The 20,623-nt window shown below is 40.6% G+C and overlaps 1 protein-coding gene across 1 annotated transcript in view; it reads left to right on the plus strand.

The window, feature by feature from the left end:
• The window catches only part of CDKAL1 (CDK5 regulatory subunit associated protein 1 like 1), a 489,452-nt gene that overhangs the window by 5,542 nt on the left and 463,287 nt on the right, over positions 1-20,623 (plus strand). The window contains exon 4 of the mRNA XM_068160857.1: positions 4-116. Within this exon, the coding sequence (XP_068016958.1) occupies positions 4-116 (113 nt within the window). The remainder of the gene's footprint in view (positions 1-3; positions 117-20,623) is intronic.

The following is a 20,623-nucleotide window of genomic DNA, read 5'->3' on the forward strand; positions in this document are numbered from 1 at the left end:
TAGCATTATTCCTGGTGTTCAGAAAATCTGGATTCGTACCTGGGGATGTTCTCACAATAATTCAGATGGTGAATACATGGCTGGACAGCTGGCTGCCTATGGATACAAAATTACAGGTAACAATATCAAGCAAATTGCATAATTTAGATTTTTGGGGGGTGAATGTTCAGAGCTCTCAAGCTGTCATTTTTGTTTCCAGTCTGAATTGCACTTTATGAGATCTCCCTTTGATCTCTTTCTGATTTAGAGGTGAGTAGGTGAAATGTTTTCCTGGCATTAAGCAGAATCATTGCAAGTGAGTGCTTTCAGAATGGTTGTTTCCTGACAGCCATCTAATAGACAGCTTGCAGTGCCTTTTGTAAGCATTCTGCTTACTGAACTTAATTAAAAAGCTTTTCATAAGAGTGAAAGGGAGAGATCCTTGGGCAGAATCTGGCTGGGTTCTCTGATGGTAATTGGTGGAGCCTGAGAGAGAGACCAAGGAAGTGTGTTGCCACTTAGTGTTGTGTATTGCTTCTGGAGCAGAGGCGAGCGCTCCGTGTGAATGATCCTTTGTTTCAGGAGAGACTGTCGGTATGATGGAGGTGGGATGATACAGCATTGTATCTTATACAGTTGACAGTGCTGAAACTGGTTTTTTTTCCCCTCCTTCCTTCCAAATACTTGAAAGGACTCCCTGTCAACAACATCTGCATCCTCAGCTCTGAACAAAATCCATAATCTTGTAGTTGTGCTGGCCACACTTCATCTCCTTTAAGCAAAATGTGCTGAAAGGAAAGCTGTAGAAAGCTGCAAACAGATTCATGTCACATTTCAGTGTGGAATTGTTATCTGAATACTTCTGTGTAGCTTATGACTAGTGAAAAGAACCCAATGTTAAATTGTATTTATTAATTCAGGTTTGGGTTTGTCCTGCATTTAAACTTGTCCTGCTTGTGCTGAATGACTGCAAAGTTGTCTTTCATGACATTTTACCAGAAGTACTTTATTCCTTATTCTACAGAATGCTTGTTTCTTTCCTTGTTACTGTTAAACAGTTACATCTCATTTTTCCATTTTGTAGTTGATCTCTCTGTATTTAAGTAGAAACTGGATACTGAATTACTCAAGTGCTGACCTATTTTAGGGAACCCAGGTGACCCTTAGTTCAGCTCTGGAGGAGATAGGCACTTTCCACAAAAATTACAATATCTTTCAGGGGTTCACATGGGACTGATCTAGTTAATAGTCTTTAATGGACTTGGAAGACAGCATATAATGTACCTTCAGCAAGTTTCTGGCAAACTGGGGGAAGTGGTTGATAGGCTGGAAACCAGTTCAGAGACCTTAATTGAAAGCAGCTTTGCAGGAAAAGATTCTGGGATTGAGGTAGACAAGGGCTGAGAACGAGTCAGCAATGTACTCTTGTAGCTAAAAAGGCAAACTGTATCCTGGGCTGTATTAGCAAGAGCATAGGCAGCAGGTCTAATTAAGTGATTCTTCAGCTCTGTGGGACTTGTGAGGCAGTATTTAGAGTACTATGCCCAGTGATCCACCTTTGGCCCAATTGTGGGCTCCCTAGGGAAAGAGAGATTGAGTCCAGTGGAGGACCACCAAGATGGTTTTGGGAGCTCGTGATACATGAACAGAGGCTGGGAAGACTGGATTTCTTCAGCCTTAAGAAGAAAAGGTTCATTGAAGATCCTGGTTGCAGACAGCAATACCCAATAGACAGGTACAGAGAAAATATTAAAGGTGTGCAGTGAGACAAAAGACATCACAGTCTAGCCCTCAACAAAGTGGCAGTTAAGATTTTTAGCATCTGGTGCACAACTGACTGCTCACCCTGTCCAGCTTTCCACAGAAGAAATGCCAATGTAGAAAGGTTCCCAACATTTCTTGAGTATTTCTCATAAATCCCTTTCTAAGAAGGCATTTTACTTTTTCTTGTAGCAAGTCCTTTGGGAAGTTTAAACAGAGTGTCAACAAGAGATTTAATCTTTTTTGTCCTGTACAGGGAAGTAGTTAGTAAGTACTGCTTAACGTTATCCACATTTCAAACATTTCTTCTAAATTAAACAATGTTGTTTACACAACTCAAAAACCCAAAAAGGTTCATAAGTGGTTTTGTCTAATTCAGGGCCTCTGTTGCTAGAATTAGTTGGAAAGAATCTGTTGCCAGAACTTGAGGAAAAGGTAAAAATGCTTACTAAGGTGAAAGATTATCTCTTGCCATAGCATCTTGGACACCTAGTACTTAGTGTTTTGATCAGCCCGTTTCCTAGGTATTCCTAAGCTTGATTAAACAACACTTACTGAAGAGATGCTGGACTAAAGTTCTCTAGGGAATATAATGTGAGCTTTAATTGCAGTTGCTTCCTCATCATAGAGGAGGTAGCCAAGCAATGTTTCTAGTGTTTTCTAATTACAAGGTTGAAAAGAAAAAAGAGATAGAAGAGGAGCGGCATCAGGCAGACATTGATTGTTAACTACAAGTTACAACAAGGCAACGTGGTTTAAGTTGACTTAACTGAAACTGAACATTGTTATAATGTCTTCTAATTACAGAAGTAATTGTTGATTACTTCATAGAATTGTTTTGGCTGGAAAAGACCTCCAAGATCATCTGGTCCAACCATTAACCCAAGACCACCATGGCCCACTTCCTAATCCTATTCCCTGTCCTTGTATATTGCAAGGATTCTACTGTGCTCTTACTAAGAACTCTCTTCAGGAGATTGAGAAGGGGTGGTTTTTTTTTTTTTTTGTGTGGATTATTTATTTATTTTTCCTCCTTGTCTATCTGTTTCTAGAATGCTCCTTCTGTACAAAGAACATTTATACAAAAATGTTGCTTTCAGGTGTGGCTATGTCCAGTGTTGAAAGCTGAGGGTTGTGCTGCAGTTACTCCCAGCGAAGACTTCCTTTGTCTGGGGAGAGTGCAGTGTGAATTGGCAATATACAGCTAGTTCAATAGCAGCAATGCCAATTTAAAATCAGGAACTGCATCAGCTTAAATGTGAAGGGGAACCAGCAGAAGAGGGGGACCAGTGGAAAAGCTGAACCTGTTATTGTACTTGCTTTTACAATGGAGGTAGGCAGTATTTTGAACAAATCTTGCATACCATGCAGCAGGAACACAAGGCTCCTCTGTTAGTCTGAGTCACACAGAAATGTGTGGACCAGCTGCTATCGGTGTAGGGCTGTACCATGGTACTTGTTCTTGTTCTAGAAATGGTAGAGCTGAAGGTGGCTTTGCTGGTTCTAAAACTGGTTTTGTTTTCTTGGCAGCATGACTCGCTATATAGCTTAGATATGCCTGCAGACCTACTAGAGTTCTCCCTTTGAGATACAGCCTGGAGGAAGAAGAAACTCTCATGGTACAGACATTAATGCCTACTGTGAAAAAGAGGAAGTGGGCGAGCTGGGAGCTCTCAGATACTGTGAGCTAGATGTTTGTTTGCAAAAGGAATTCAGTCCGTGTGCCACTTCACAGTATGTTCTCTCTGAAAATGGAATCAAATGTGTAGTCATACATAGAAGCAATTGACTTCTGAAGTGAGTAGTTGAATTAGCATTTGTTGACCTCTACAGGTTTCTGGCTCTGTCAGATGAATGAATTTTGGCCCAGCCTTCTTAAATGCATTTTGATGGACCAAGCAGTTAGGTATGCTTGCTATTTTGTAATACTTCTGGCTTGAGGCTGCCCAGGTCCAAATCATTCTCTCCTCAGTCATTGTAAAACATGCTTGGGTAGAGGTGGTATGTCTGAAGACATTACTAATAGCTTACAAATAGCAAAAGAACAAACAGTAACTTTTCCTTTTATGAAGAGGAAGCAAAAACTGTTATTAAACTGTTCCTAGTTTAGCTTGTTTGTATGCACTACCCTTGGTTTTCTTTAGAAATAGGTGCTGGCATGGAACTTTTTCCTCCTATAGCATGGGATTCCAGAAGCAAAGAGGAATGGAGTTGTTTTCTAGTTAATTCAGTTTAGTTTTATTGATGCAATTTTAGGCTAGCTTTTGTTCAGGCATCCTTTTTTCTGACTTGCACAATTTTTCTGCAAGGTTGTTGGATGGAAAGGTGCTGTATTTTTCATGAGGACCTTCCTGTGCCTCCTGAAGAGCTCACCTTGTTACTGTGGTTATAGTATTTTTGGCAGAGCTTACATCAGTGAGATTTGCCAGTTCCTATTGAAGCTTAATGTTTATAGTCCATGTTTTGCTCCACTTCTGAAATTACTATGCAGACTATGTATGCATTCCTCTAAAGCAAATCTCAGATAATATTTAGAAACACTGTTAAAGAAATTCTCTTTCATTACCTCCTGTTAATTTTCTCAACACTTGTCAGTTTTGTTTACCAGTGGATATAGCTGAGGTATCCTTAAGACTGTCCATCTGCTCAAACAGCAAATTTGAGTAGAAGAAAGAAGGAAAAAGACAAGGAAGAACAAATGCTCTGCTCTGCTTAACATCTCACAGTGAAAAGAAGATGGCTGTAAAAGGAAACCTTATTTGCTGTTGAAAATGATGAGGTGCTGCAATCTAGTATAGACTTCAGTGTTAAAAGGCACTGCCTAGTGTTCCTTGTGTTGCATGAACCATGCTTTCTCAGACTTTGGCCATCTCCACAAAGTAAAAAGTGCTGCATCATCCATTTTATTCATCCAAATGGAAAATAAAGGTAATGACTAAGACTTTACAGGTGTGGACTCGTGGCTTGTGAATTCAGAATCTGGTGCTTTGTTTTGCAAGTACTTTTCTACTGCACAATAAAATTCTAATAACTTTAGACTTTGATGTAATTTGTCCTAAAGTGGAGATCTCTGAAACAGGCTGCTGCATTGTAAGTATTTGGCAGCTTTGCATAGTGGTTGATGAAATCTTTTCACCAAGGTTTCTGCTGCATTCTATTGTATGCTTTTAGTTGCTCAGAATCAGCAGCTGATCTTTCAGTTTTTCTCTCTTCACCCAGCTGATTGTGCTTCTCTGTTGCTTCAAAAGTGTCATGTAAAAGAACAGTGATGATTACCATGTAGTTTTGGAGTGCTATGGCTATACTTGGGGTTTTTTTAGTGATCTTTTTTAAGGTAAAATAAAAATTAGCTGCTCATGAAGTGTTTGGTCTTTAGCGGTCAGTTAATCCAAGTGTAGTCTTTGCTGTACTTTCCAAATGATTCTGAGTGCAGTGACAATTACAATAAAAAGGTAGCATATAATATTATTTTTTTTTGAGGAGGGGGTTTAAATACACAGAATATTCCAGACAGTTCTGTTTTCCCTGACAGCACTGCAGCCATGAAACTGTCATTCTCTGTGAAGCCCCTGAGCAATGGAGATGAGTGAATTGAGGTGTAAATCCTATGCCTTGCTGTGGAAGTCCCTTGTTGTCTGTCATTTGTAGAATCTCAATCCTGTATGATTTCTGCATTGCTTGACAACCTTTACACACCTGCCTTACCACTTTTGCAACAGGTTTCTCTTTCAGATTCAAACTGACTGATAACCTGGATGTACAAAATTTTGGTTGCTGGTACTGAGAGAGGCAGTAATTTATTTATATACCTGTTGTTAAGGTGAGAAGTATCTCAACAGATTCAGTGATATGGCTTCCTGCTGTCTGAAGGTCTAAGTTGGTCCTTGTCACAAGTTTGCTTTGTGTTTAGATTCTTGGTCCTTAGGCCTGAAAACCCTTCTCTGTTCTGTGCAGTTAGTGTGAGTGCTTGGGATGTGAGTTTCGTGGGTTTTGTTGTGTCTACTCTCTTTCTTTTGCTGCTGCTGAAATAATTGTTGGAGGTATGAACTCCTGTTATCTCATTAGAATCTGAAACTCTTGTGGTGAGATGGTTAAGAGGATGAGAAGAGAGGGTGAAATGGGACATAGAGGAAAAATGAAAGGTGTTATCCATGGGATGAAACAAATGGAACTGTGTGAATGTAGACAATCAAGATTTCACAGATATTTGGGAGGAATACAGGTATTCTCAGTGGAGCCTGCAGTGTCCGCTTAGGCAGGGATGACGGGACTGGAGTATAGAGTTAATATTACACCATGCTGTGATTAAGCTGCAGCAGTGCATGTTCCCCAGGCCTCTGTAAACTAAGGTATAATTGGCAGTTTTGGCAGCTGTGTGTTACTGTATTACTGCTCCTCTGCTCCCTGTAAAACTACCTAGCCATGTGTGTGGCTGGAGTTGTGTTACTGTCTGCTTCTGACTTGGGAGTACAGTACATATATGTGTATATATATATAGCCATTTGGTGGGAAGTTTTTCTTACCTCAGCTTTCTCAACACCAACTTCTTATTCCCATTAGGCAACTTCCCTGTTAAGTGGTGTATCTGCTTTGAGTATGTTGTCTCCATTACAGGATAAAACTCTTAATCCTCAAACTGGGAGATGTTTCTCCTGTTTATGGGACAACTAGAAAGAACTACTGTGTGTTTTCCCTTAACAACAGCTTCCTGTGTCACTGCCACTACACCTTGGTCTGACAAATGTGTGCTGTTTCTTTTTTTTTAATCACACTTCAAATCACCTGTTTCACAGTTCATCTAAATTGAATTGATTTCTTTTTGTGGTTTTTTTATTCTTCTGCAGCTGGGAGGTGGCCTGAGAGGCTAAATAAACCCTACATGCACAATGTGTTCAGAGACACCATTAGAGAGATTACCTAGGCAAATTTAAGCATGCATACTTTTTCAAGGCTAATTCCAGTGGCAAAGCAATTGACTGCATTCTCTAGTGGTTGTGCAGTAAGGTTTAGTTCTGGTAGTGCTCAGCTTCACGTAATCCAGAAGAATGAATCTGAAAAAGGTTGAACTATGAAAGGTAAATTTCAGCTTCTGGTAACATGCATCCTCATATCTGCTATGTGTCCCTGTAGTAGATGGTTAAGCAATCAGTAAATGAAGCATAAATAGTGGTGATTAAGTGAGTTCCACATGCACATACAGGTGATGTGGAGTTTTGTAGAGTGCTCTGCTGAGACAGTCTCAGGTTTCTCATTATTCTCTGTGCTACAGGTAATTCATACAAGATTTTTAAAAGCTAGTGGGAGAACAGACCAGATTTTTGACCATATATTCTCAGAGGTAGGAGCAGGATCATATTTTGATTAGAGCATTTGTAGGAGCAGGTGAAAAGGCCTTGCTTGTTAGGACAGATGACTGGGGAATAGTGGAGAAGGGTTAATGTTTACTCCAGGCTTTTGCTATTATTTGGCTCTAGTTTCATTTGCCAAGATTGGTGAAGCTTAGCTGCAAGTTTCTTGGTTTTGAGAAGTTGCTGGTTGGGTCAAAATTCTCTCAACTTGCCATAAGACTTTAAAAAGCCTTTGCTGTCCAACTTTGCATTAAGATGCTTTTAGTGTATTTCAAGATTACTTGTTAACAATTCCATATGGGTACCTGTGCATGTGTGAGCTGCTAGGCATTATGCATTATAGGAGACATGGCAAGCTAAAGTGACTTCCTTTCTGGCTTGTTGCTGATAAGAGTTTTGACTGTAGCACAACTCATCTCGAGCTGTGCTGTGTCTCCAAATACAGAGCATTAACCTATACTCTCCTTCTATCAGGCCTGAGGGTGTTTTAAGAAACAGGATTGCCATGTGATTATGGAGGCTGGCTGGAGACAGTAGAAATTCACTAAATGGATAAGAGACAGGAAAAGCACCAAACCAAATTTCTGCTTAATGGAGCTGAGTATTACTTCTGTGTCTTTTATCAGAACCAGCTTGGGTTGTGTTTATGTAAGCCTGGTGTTTCTGTGACTCCCAGGTGTGAAAGCAAGTCCTGTCACCAAGGAAACAAGTAACTATAGAATCTTAGAGTCATTCAGGTTGGGAAAGACCCCTGGGATCAAGTCCGACCATTAACCCTGCTCTTCAAAGTTCACCTCTAAACCATATCTAAATGTGAGGGGTTTGGAACACAAGCCCTATGAGGAGAGACTGAAGGAGCTGGGGTTGCTTAGCCTGGAGAAGAGGAGACTCAGGGGTGACCTTATCACTCTCTACAACTACCTGAAGGGAGATTGTAGACAGGCGGATGTTGGGCTCTTCTCCCAGGCACCCAGTACCAGAACAAGAGGACACAGTCTCAGGCTGCGCCAGGGGAGGTTCAGGTTGGCTGTTAGGAAGAAGTTCTATACAGAGAGAGTGATTGCCCATTGGAATGGGCTGCCCGGGGAGGTGGTGGAGTCGCCATCACTGGAGGTGTTCAGGAGGAGACTTGATGAGGTGCTTGGTGCCATGGGTCAGTTGTTTAGGTGGGTTGGATTGGTTGATGGGTTGGACGCGATGATCTTGAAGGTCTCTTCCAACCTGGTTTATTCTATGTAAATGACCTTTAAACAACCAGGGTTGGTGACAACCACCTCCCTGGGCAGCCCATTCTAAGGTGTGACTTTTCTTTCTGTGAAAATTTTTTTCCTAATGTCGAGTCTCTACCTACCCTGTTGCAGTTTGAGGCCATTCCCTCTTGTTCCATCCCTAATGACCTGTGAGAAGAGACCAGCACCAATCTTTACAACGTCCTTTCAGGTAGTTTTAAGTGGTGAGGTCTCCCATTAGCCTCCTCTTTCTCAAACTAAACAGCCCCAGCCCCTTCAGTTGTTCTTCGTAAGTTTTATTCTCCAGACCCTTCCCCAGCTTCGTTGCCTTCCTCTGCACTCACTCCAGCACCTCCACATCTCTCTTGTATTGGGGTGCTCAAAACTGCACACAATACTTGAGGTGTGGCCTCACCAGTGCCAAGTACCAGAGGGACACTCACCTCCCTACTGCTGCTGGATGCAGTATTTCTAATACAAGCCAGTGTGCATGTAACAATGCATGTAGGTGTTTGTTCTCTCCTAGAGTCCTATCCCAACCTTGGAGTATATCTGCTGCTGTCTGAAATTGCCTGTGCTTTTTGTTTATGCTTTTAAAAAATGATTATTAATTCCACCTCCCCCCCTCCCAACAGAGCATTGTGTCTCCCCAGGCATGATTGCCAAGAGGAAGCTCAGATGTATTCTCCTGATTTTTTTTCTATCAAAATGTAGACATACGAAAGAAAATCAGGAGCTGATAATGTAGGAAGTAGTTCAGGCTTCTAACTCTTCTGTCTTTTTTGGCAGGGCTGGGTGCTGTACCAGCAGGAGCCAAGAGGTGGGAGCATTGGCTCGGCAGTGCCGGGCTGGGGCTCGCTTACTCCCTGCTTGCCTGGGGAGTGCTCCCTGGCTCTGTCCCTCAGCAGGACGCTTAACCTTTTCACTACTGTTTAGTTGATTTTAATTCATGGGTAGTGGATTATTCAAATCTGAAGTGCAGTTGTGCACTTTTAATTAATCAGCTTGAACTTAATTAATTTGCTATCATTCTGATCTTATGCCTGTTTCGTTGATAACTTTACTATTGAATATTAGGAAGGTCTGTGTTATGTACTTCTCCAGTTACCATTTTTTAGCTTAAGATGGGTTTTGTCTTGTACTTTTTAGTCTCCCTTTCAAAAAGTCTGTTAGGACAATGGAGATTCATAAAGTATAATTGCTAAAGTCACTTTTTGGAAGAGCTATTCCATTTGAAAGCCCTTTCCTGCTTCATGTTTGTTGGTCTGGAGAGGCTGGTTAATTTATATACAGATTTCTCTTTGAAAACATTAAGGATGATGCTTATAATGATCAGCATGACTCCCAGCTTACTTTCATTAAGGAGTGATGTTAACTTTTATTTTAATGATCTTACCTAGACTGTATTGGCTACAGTTTCATTTTCCAAGAAAGGTGAAGCTTGACTGTGAGTTTCTTGTTTTCCCATGTGTTGCACTAAACCATTGAAAACGGTAAGGATTGCTGAGCAAATGCAATCTGTTGAAATGCAGGACTACAGCACGACCCATGAACCATGAGTTTAGTTAAGAGTGTAAAGGAACATGGTCTTCAGAACAAGAGGACATAGTCTCAAGCTGTGCCAGGGGAAGTTTAGGCTCGAGGTGAGGAGAAAGTTCTTCACAGAGAGAGTCATTTGCCATTGGAATGTGCTGCCCAGGGAGGTGGTGGAGTCACCATCCCTGGAGGTGTTCAAGAGGGGATTGGATGTGGCACTTGGTGCCATGGTTTAGTAGTCATGAGGTCTATGGTGACAGGTTGGACTTGATGATCTTTGAAGTCTTTTCCAATCTTACTGATTCTATGACATGAGGAATTTACTGTCAGCGCTTAAGACTAGAATTTCAGGTAGGTGGTAATAATGTCATTAGTGCAGTGCAATCCTAAGTTTCCAACGCTATGTTTTTCATTTGTTCAAGCAAATTCCAAACAATGTGCAGGATCTGATTTGATGTCTTTTTGAGGGGGAAGTGTGGCTTCCTATGAATTAACATCCTAAGGCAAGGCCTAGCTGCATTTGTAGCTTATATATTTTTGTATGGTTAACTTAGGGGTTGTAATGAATTTTTTTTTTCCTGCCATTGGTTCAGGGAACTTCTGGGTTGTATAATTTTCTTATTTATTTAAATTTTAATGCTGAATATTTTTTTAAATTAGGTGTTGGAGTCTCTTTCACTGTGAATGATATTCAAAGTAGTCCACTACTATGAGGAGACTTGATGGGGTGCTTGGTGCCATGGTTTAGTTGATTAGGTGGGCTGGATTGGTTGATAGGTTGGATGCGATGATCTTGAAGGTCTCTTCCGGTCTGGTCTGGTCTGGTCTATTCTATTCTATTCTACTTTGATACTAGAGTTGTCAAAGAACAGTCTGTCTGTTTGGAGCATTAGAGCTGTGCATTGGGAAGCATTTGAGTTTGCAGGGAAGGAGGTCTGTGTTGGTGGAATGGCAGGGTGCTGCAGTCTGAAGCAAAGCTGGAACAGATTTCCATGGTATTTGTATCCTCCTGGTTGTAAACATTGAACAACCATTGGATCTTGAGTCCTTCTGCTTTTTTCTGTGGTTACACTAAAAGGCCTGTTGTAAAATAAGTAAGTTATACACAGCTTGTAAATGTTTCATGGAAACTGGGTGATTATTTGGTCTTAGCAACACTATGGACAGAGACATCTCTAGCCCTAAGTAGAGGCGATAATCTGCTCCTGTGTCTCTGATACAAAGAAATTATTTTATTGCATCATAAAACTGTTTTAGAATGTTTCATGTTGTCATAACTTACTTCTGCAGTTGCTAGGAAATTTCAACCTCATCCTAGCAAGTTTCTGTCCAGTTTGTTTTTCTGATGCTGATTCAGAATCACAGAATCACCAAGGTTGGAAGAGACCTCAAAGATCATCAAGTCCAGCCTGTCACTCAAGACCTCATGCCTACTAGACCATGGCACCAAGTGCCATGTCCAATCCCCTCTTGAACACCTCCAGGGCCAGTGATTCCACCACCTCCTTGGGCAGCCCATTCCAATGGCTAATGACTCTCAGTGAAGAACTTTCTCCTCGCCTCGAGCCTAAATTTGCCCTGGCACAGTTTGAAACTGTGTCCTGTTGTTCTGCTGCTGGTTGCCTGGGAGAAGAGACCAACCCCCTCCTGGCTACAACCTCCCTTCAGGTAGTTGTAGACAGCAAGAAGGTCTCCCCTGAGCCTCCTCCAGGCTAAACAGCACCAGCTCCCTCAGCCTCTCCTCATAGGGCTTGTGCTCAAGGCCTCTCCCCAGCCTCGTTGCCCTTCTCTGGACATGTTCAAGTGTCTCAATGTCCTTCTTAAACCGAAGGGCCAAACACTTCTGAAAAACAGGGCAGATGCTGTGACCAAACAGCCATGGGGACCTTAAGCTGGCTTAGCTGGTGTAGTCTTGACTGTGTTGATGATAGGTGGAGTATGACTTGTCTGCAGAAATGCACATCCACGGAGTTTCTGCGCTCTTCCGTGAATCTTGCAGCGTTTGTGTGCTGCCAGTTGGACTTAGAGCTTTAAGTGTAAGGGCCGAGGAACAGGCTTCATCTGTTTAAGCAGAACACATTAGTATTTGTCTTGTGTGTCAAATCCCAGCCTTTGGAATTTGCTTATAGAAAGAAACTAAGCAGAAAAGCAGAAACTTTATCTTGGATGACTATAAATAGGCTTTGAGTTAATCGTGCCAAAACTGAATAGCTGTTGATTGGTACAAGACACTGGTGTATAGAGAAGTGAGTTTTTTGGCTTGCAACTTAATAGAAGACAGATCACTTGGCTGCTGATTTTATTAGGCATTTTGGACCCTCAGCTTTTGTTGGCTGGACTTTAAGGTTAAAAATGTGCTTGTTTTTAATTGATTCCCTAAAGTGATAGTTGACTTTTGAATCTCTTGTTTGTTTATGGGCTGGCATTTTTACGTTTGTCTTTATCCTCCTTTGAACAATTCATTTACCATTGGTAAATGTTAGTCTCACTTTGTGAATGTAAAGATGTAGGACGTTAGATGATGGTGCATTTGAGCATCCTGGGTTTGTTTAGAAGTTTGAGACACTGGTGGTTGGTAGTGATGAAAGAAAAATATTAACTGAATATACTTTAGAAGTCTTCTAACTGGCAAATAAGTTTACTTCTTAGACAGCTACCCTGATATAGTCTCAATAGTTCCAAACATGCTTTGTACCATTATAGCAGAACAGGAAAAGCTCTTAACAGAATTTTTCATTAAAAGAGAAAAATGTCATTGTTTCCCCACAAGTGCTGTGACACTTGTGTCTTTTTTGTTACATATCTATCTATCTCTCAAGGCTTGTTGCAGATGAGTGTGTTTCCTGAATTACTTTGGGTGTATTTGTGATTTTCCCAGTACAAACACAGCAGAGCAGAGACCAGCATTGTCTTGTGTAGGTGGCCAACAGTTCACTTACTCCTGTAGCTTTTCAGTGCTGTCAGTGGTTTCTGACTTTACTGAAGCAGATGGATGTTTAAATGGGGGGGACTGTGAGATTTATCTCTGCTGTTCTGTGAGTTGGGGAGAAATCCCCATAGTTTAACAGCACCTCAGTGTGATGCTGCTCACCTGCTGGCAGGCAGTCAGGCACAGGGTACAGGGAGAGGAGTTGATTTCTGAAGTGTAAATTGATGCAGAGGTGGACGGGGAGAGGAATTTTAAGTAAGGTGGTTTTCCCTGGCCACCTGTAGGGAATAGGTTTTATGTTTGTGTTCACGGTGGGCAGAGCCTTCTCTTAGACAGCTGCAGTCTGTCATAGATCATAGGCCAAAAGGCCCCTGCCTGCTTGAGCTTTCCTTCCTAGGGCTGAGCCTTTCACCAACACTGGTTTCAGCTGGCTGTTGAAAGCCTGCAGTGGAGAACTTGCAACTCTTTTTAGGTGATTAACGACCTTTCTGGTTGAAAAGTGCTTCCAAATGTGTAACCTAAATCTTTTAGCATAGTTCAAGCCTATAGCTGCCTGCATTTTCTTTAGTAGATGGGGGGAACATCTGATTCTTCTTCATACCAACCTTTGACATATTTGAATGCTGTTATCACTTCTCCCCATAGGTGTCTTGTGTCTAGGCTAAGTAGACCTAATTCCTAAAAGCTTCTTTCATGGGTCATGCACACTAGATCTCTGATCTTTTGTGTTCCTCTCATGTGGATATTTTCCAGTTAATAAGCATCAATCTTCACCAGCATTAGTCACTTCATCTAGTGTACAGTTCTGATAAATGGGTAGTAGGTGGATTTTTGATGCCTTATTCCAAATATGGTTTATGAAACCTTCAGACTTAGGTCTCAGGACAGCTGAAATCTGTATTAAAGTCCATTAGAGGAAACTGTCATAGCTGACATTTTTGTTTCTTTCTTTTTAAGCAAAATGAGAAATAGTGAAATGCACATATGCAGAAAAATATTTGAGAGAAGGTTTTAGACAAAGTTGAAGTCTTGGTGCTGGCTTGTACACTGTTCTGAACAGAATACCTCGCTTCTCTGCATCCACTTTTAATGTCTCTTAACTGAATGCTACTAATTTGTAGAGCTTCATTTATTAATAATTTGCTTTTGTGGCTCTTTTGGAGACACTGCTGTTATTGGTAATAGCAATATTGTAGCTTTTCTTCAGTAATACCAAATCTGAATGGCTAAGCCAAGGGCTGACATCACATTTGTTGTTTGCCTTTATCTGTTTTGCTATCATTTCAAAAACACTCTGGTACCATTTGTTTTATGTTTTGGCCACTTTACTCTAAAACCTCACTAGTTCCTTGGTTTGATTTACTGCAAAGTTGGCTAAATCTGTGGAAGTAGCTGTGTAGTAAGACACTGTGAAAGAGGCCAGAACATTAATGGGACTGAGTACTTGAGAGATGGGTTGTCTTTCATTTAGTGCTAGGGCTCACATACTCTGAGTTAAAGTACGTGCTTGTGAAACTAGAGCTTTAGACTTGGAACACTTTATTTTAGGGCTTTGTTCAGTGATTGATTTCTGTGGGTATTTTGTGCAACTTGATCTGCTAAAAATATCCATCTTGATGCCAATCTTCTGGGCCTTTAAAGTATCCTATTATCTGCCCTCCTCCCCTCAATAGATCAGGAAACTTGAATTTATTGCTGTATGTAACTTCAGATGTTTCAATGTTGTAGCCGTGACAGGGGAGAAATCTGGGCTGTTTAAAGTCAGTGAAGAAAAAACCTGAGAGAAACATTAGGTCAAATTTCAATTTTGTAATCAGACTTGTGATACTAGAACTATGCAGGGCTCTGTTAATATAAGAATTGTGCTAATCCACACTTACCTTCATCAGAACATTTTCAGGAAGCTTTATTGCAGATGGAATAAGCTATCAAAGAAAGGTGATTTAAACACCACCTCCATGCTCTCTTGCATGTGGCCAGAGTTTAGATCAATGGGAAAAGGATTGTAGCAGTTCATGTAGATTTAATCTGTAACATGTCAACTTTTAGGTTTGCTTAAAGCAGTAGTATGGGTCACTTTCCTGATTTATTTGAATAAGTAAGAACTTCACAGACTGCGTGTCAAGCTTAGTGTGGTAGTAAGCTCTGTTCTGTAAGTCACTGCTAGATGGCACTGTGTAGCTATGCTTTCCCCAAAACGGTTAGTGAAACCTGGTTCTGAGACCTGTTTAAATTAACATTTAGGTTAAAAATGGCATTTTATTGAATTATATTTTCAATTCAGTCACTTAATTGATCTCTGGGCTCAGGGACTTTTTGCTTTGGTTGAAAGCACTCCCAAAGTTCAGAGGCAGCCCTAACAAGTGAGGTAAAATTTTCCTGTGTTTCCTACATAGTTATTAATAATGCAGAAAGAGTGCATACGTTAGGCTTGTGTAAACATCCTAGAAGATTACTGAGGAAAAAGTTAGATCCCTTGTCAGGTCAGATATGGTCACAAAAGAAACGAAGCAGTGATTAGTATGGAAGTCTTTGGAGATTAGAGGGGATTTGTATGATTCTTCTTAATTGATCATTGCCCATGTACATGCTAGTCACACCAACGCTTCACTTTCAGAATCTTGGCTAGGAAAGCTTAAAATCTTTGTAACTATTTATTTGTTCCTCTGTAAAACCTGCATTTTTGGCTTCAGAGTGACTGCTGTGTTATGGTAAGCATAGTGGTTGTTCATTCATGGAAAAGAGCACATTCAAATAAAGCTTATGGGTGTGGTGCTAAGACACTTGCAGCAGGATGCAGCTGGAGATGCCTGTGTCCAATCAGGACAGTGTGAGGTTTTTCATAGTGATCAGTGTAAGCAAGTGGTGTTCACTGTGTGGAGAGTAAGATGCATTAAGCAGCCTGTTTCCTATACTGTAATGCTTAAAAACACATTGTAAACTTTGGCAAGGCAGATTTTCATGCTTCTCAGGTATGTGCATCGGGAAAGTTTGAGTCTCTTAAAGGTGTGGATTCTTCCAACAAAAGAAGAAAGTTTGCTTCAGCTGCAACTTGTGCTGTGTGTCATTAAAAAAATCCTCAAAGCCTCCAAAGGGTCTGTGAAGTGCAAAAATGGCATTTATATTACCAGACTGCATGTTTTCTGTGTGTATGTATGTGGGTGGTTGTGTGGTTTTATTTGTGGGTTTGGTTTGTTTATTTTGTATTAAGTGAATTTTCTTTTCTTTTTTGGAGGGAGACTTGTTATAGTTGCTGAATGCAGCAGTTGTCTGTTACTGTAATGATTATGATGATTTCTGTAATTATTGGGCTACATTACTTACTTCCTGAGACCTTGCTGGTTACTGTCTCTGTTCACGCCTGTACCGGCATTATCAGTGATAGTTTGCATTGAGTGTGTACAATACGCTATTTTATCAGTGATTTGCATTGTGTCTATACAGCATTTCTGGTCTAACTCACCTTCCTGGCACTAAATGAAATCACTTGATGAATTTGTACTTGGAGTTCCAGGTATGCTACCCAGCTCACACTGAAGAGCAAATGGAAGATTTGACATAATGTCTGATTCTTATTAAAAACCAAAACACCACAACAAAACACACACACTATTAGCAGATACTGGCATAGGGACTTTTCCATGTGGGAAGATTCTGAGGAGATATTGAGCAGTTACTCTTGCATTCTCTATCTGCAAAATGTAGTTAAAATGAGTGCACAGCTTTTGGGGAAACCCTGTTTATATTGAAGAATCGTTCTTTCAGACTGTGTGCCAGAAGGAAACAGAAACTAGTTTCTAACCATGTGTAATTTTCAAGACACAGACATCTGAATTAGTTTGTAATGTAAGGCTGGATGGAAAAAGTAAGATGTTGATATCTGGTAACAATGGCAAAGCTAAGAAAATCTGTTGTCTTAGGTGAAAACTTCCTCAAGTACAGAGAAAATGTGTAACTGTAGTGTCTTATCTGCCCCCAGCTGCTGATCCCTGATCATGATGCTGTGATTCTAAAGTAAAATTTCAGTTTGGAATCTGAAAGAATCAGTTGAATGTAGCTCGTAGTTTGCAGCTTTTTTTCAGCCTTTGCTTTGAAGCAGTAAGGCAGCTTCCAGGATGAATTACTAGTATGTAGCTGAGTGAAGCTGTCAAGCTGAGATCTCTCCTTTTGAATTTTGATTAATTTGGGTTCTGTAAGAAATAGTTTAATAACAAAAATAATGGTTTTGTATGAACTGATTTACAGGGTTTTATTCCTTTGGAAGAACAACTTCTTTTTTTTTCTCTTTCTTTTTTTGACACCTGTGCCCAAATGTTAGTTCAAGATGGTGTTGATAATTGCTCATCTTTACAGTTAATAGACTCTCAAGAAGGATTAATACAAACTGGAAGCGTTTTTCTCAGCTTCAGGACACAATAAAGGTTGAAAACTCATGTGAACTAGGGTTGTTTGTTCCTGTGAGATTCAAGACACTGAAAAATGCCTCCTGATCAGGCTTGTCTCTTTAAAACTATAGTTTAAGGTATTTTTTTCTTTCTGTCCTTTTAATGAATACACTTGTTGCAGCTTGGGCTGGGTGCCCCCTGCTGTGTTTACTTTCTGTGTCCAGAAGTCCAGCCCAGAGGGGTGGACACAGGAAATTAGGTATTTCCTACCATAATTCTCTGCACCACTATGAGATCCAGTGTGGGGTCTAGCACTTCCTCTTTCTTCCTCCTCCTTCAGCTGGTAACTGGGGGAGATATCTCCTGGCCTTAGGCCTGGCTAGGCCCAAGGCCAGGGGGATAGGCAGTCTCAGATCTGGCCAGCTGAGACTAGCCTAGCAGTGGGGGGGGGGGGGGGGGAAGAAGGAGCCCTGGGGGTCTTGGGTGTACCCTCAGGTGGGGATGGGATGTTCCTGGGTCTGCTTTGGGATTTCTTTTGTCACTGCCCTTCTGGCTTTCTGTAAACATTCACTGCTTTCCATTTAAACTTTCCATCACATTTGTCTGAGTTGTTATTTTTGCCCGTGGTGGGGAGGGGGTCTGCCTCAACCCATCACAACACTCTAGCTTTTTGTAAAAGCCGTTCCATTCCCCTGAATGCCTGCTTTGGGTGTCAGGAACTAAATAAAAAAATACACTTTGATGTATAGAAAGTGTGGGACTATCTAAGCCCTTGCTAACATACAAAGGAGTGTGTGACTTAAGAAACAAACTGTGTGGTATTTGATACTAAGTTGTACCAGTTATATCAGACACACTTCAGTATTGAAAACACATGTGCCATCTGTGTTGCAAACCACGTTCTCAATACTCTGATTCCTAAAATGAAAGATGTAAAGCCTGATGAATGTGGTAGGTTTAAGATGTGTTTTCAATGGAACTACTTGTATATTTTCCAGTATCCTAAATCATAATTTTTTGTAACCTCTATGGAGTCTACTGATTTTTTTTGGCATTGCTTTCTTGAGCATTGTTTGGCAAATGTTTTCATTGCCACCCCTTAAAAATAGGATAGTGCTTTCAAAAGTGTCATTCTGGAATAAACAATGAAGAGACTTCTTTGGCAAATAACATACTCCCCACCCCCAAACAACTGTTAAAATGAGCCTTTCTGTCCTTGTTTAAAGATAACATTTTAGCCACTACATGAAACTGATGATAAACAAAGAATTACCTCGGGAATGCTGCAGTATCTGTCAAAACAGGTGTTCAAAAAGTGTTTTTACCATACATCTTTAGATAGATTTGTAAAGTGCAAGGTTAATTCTGGGCTTAAATCTAGTGCCTACTGATTACAACTGAAAAAAACCACTTCCAAACTGTGATACAGAAATAGTAAGTTAAAAAACCCTGCAACAAATAAAAGAACAAAAAGAAAACCCCAAAACCAAACCACACAAGTTCATGTTTACTCTAAAACTGTGACTAAATCACTCTGTTATCAGGTAATCTGGGTTGAGGCTACCTTGACTTCGTTTACAGAGTTCTCAGATGTATCACTTATGAAAGGCACTCAGTTTCTGAAGTGACCACAGAGAAATAGCTCAGGCCTGATTAGATTAGCTTCACTTGTTTTCATTACTTTAATATCTAAATGTGAGATTATTTTGAAAAAGTACTTTGGTACCTTTCTTTGTATCTAACTCATATTTGGATGGGCTGCCTAGGGGGGAAAAAAGAGTTGTCAGCATGGAAGAATAGAAGTTGTTCAGAGAGAAACATAACTAGTGGTTTATGTGAGTTCAGTTTTCTTCAGACTTGATTAAAGGTAGTCTACATACTGAGGTTACAGTGATGTTACTGTACAGGAGCTGTTTCGGTATAGATAGCCCATTGTAAACTTTATTTAATAGTGATTTTAATTAGCCTGCTACTCCTACCACCTGCTGAAGTAGAGTTGGAAGGTCTGCTGACCTGAAATGAATGCACATGTTCAGTATTAATACTGCATGTCTGGATCCAGACAGCAATCTTTCATTTTGACATGCACATAGTCAAAATAAATTGTTTAAAATTGGAATGCTTGAAGTTCAGCCAGGGTGTGCATTCATAATTATCCTCAGTCTAGTCTAAATAGAAATGCATAGAGCTTTTGTATTATTTACTCACTGTGCATACAGGTAAAATCTGCAATATTAGTAGATAAATGGGTTATGTTGACTGGTTTTCCTCCTATTCATGAACAGTATTTATTAAAAGCCTTTAAATCAGTTTAGTTACAGGGGCTCAGATTCTGTATGAATCGGTGCTCACTGTGGGTTTTTTCATCCATCCTCAGCATTTTGACCTTTGTATTTTCTAGCTGAGTAATTATTACATATAATTATTCTTAGAAGTTATTTTGTTGCAGGAAAACAAAAAAAAACCCCTACTTTGTCTCAGAAGAAATGTTTTCCAGTCAACATGACCTTTCAGAGATTAGATTCTGACCACAGTACTCCCTCCCTTAATTTAAGCTATGTATTCTTCAAGCTCCTAGAAGATAATTAGTCTAAATGGTGCCATTCATTTGGCCCAACCCCGTTCACACTGCAGCAAAATGATCTTAGCAGGCATATTTAAAAGAAATCATAGTCCTCCTGATGGCTGCAGCTCTAGCAGCACAGGCAGTTGTCCACTGATTTTTGTTGGATTGTGAGTCAAAGCTCAAGCTTTCAAGGTACTGCTCAGTCAGGACAAAGAATTTCAGAAAGTTTTAGTCCTGAGGTTCATGCATGTCTGCCGTACTGCCCAAATAGTGATAAATACTTTTGATACACTGCTGTTGATTACTCTTTGCAATAACATGGTAATGGAAATAAAATCTTCCAAGTGATTTAGAATAAAACCTTTATTTAGAATAAACCAAACCAGGTTGGAAGAGACCTTCAAGATCATCGTGTCCAACCCATCAACCAATCCAACCCACCCAAACAGCTAACCCATGGCAACCAAGCACCCCATCAAGTCTCCTCCTGAACACCTCCAATGACGGCGACTCCACCACCTCCCTGGGCAGCCCATTCCAATGGGCAATCACTCTTTCTGTATAGAACTTCTTCCTAACATCCAACCTGAACCTCCCCTGGCGCAGCCTGAGACTGTGTCCTCTTGTTCTGGTACTGGCTGCCTGGGAGAAGAGACCATCCTCCGCCTGTCTACAACCTCCCTTCAGGTAGTTGTAGAGAGTGATAAGGTCACCCCTGAGTCTCCTCTGCTTCAGGCTGAGCAACCCCAGCTCCCTCAGCCTCTCCTCATAGGGCTTGTGTTCCAAACCCCTCACCATCTTTGTTGCTCTTCTCTGGACTCGTTCCAGCAAGTAAACAAATTCTTTTGTTTAAAAGAAAAAACCCAAGAATAACCTTGATGCTTAAAGGA

This window comes from Melanerpes formicivorus, unplaced genomic scaffold, assembly GCF_026170545.1.
Source record: "Melanerpes formicivorus ecotype bairdi unplaced genomic scaffold, bMelFor1.0.p_v2 SCAF_53, whole genome shotgun sequence".
NCBI classification, from domain to species: domain Eukaryota; kingdom Metazoa; phylum Chordata; class Aves; order Piciformes; family Picidae; genus Melanerpes; species Melanerpes formicivorus.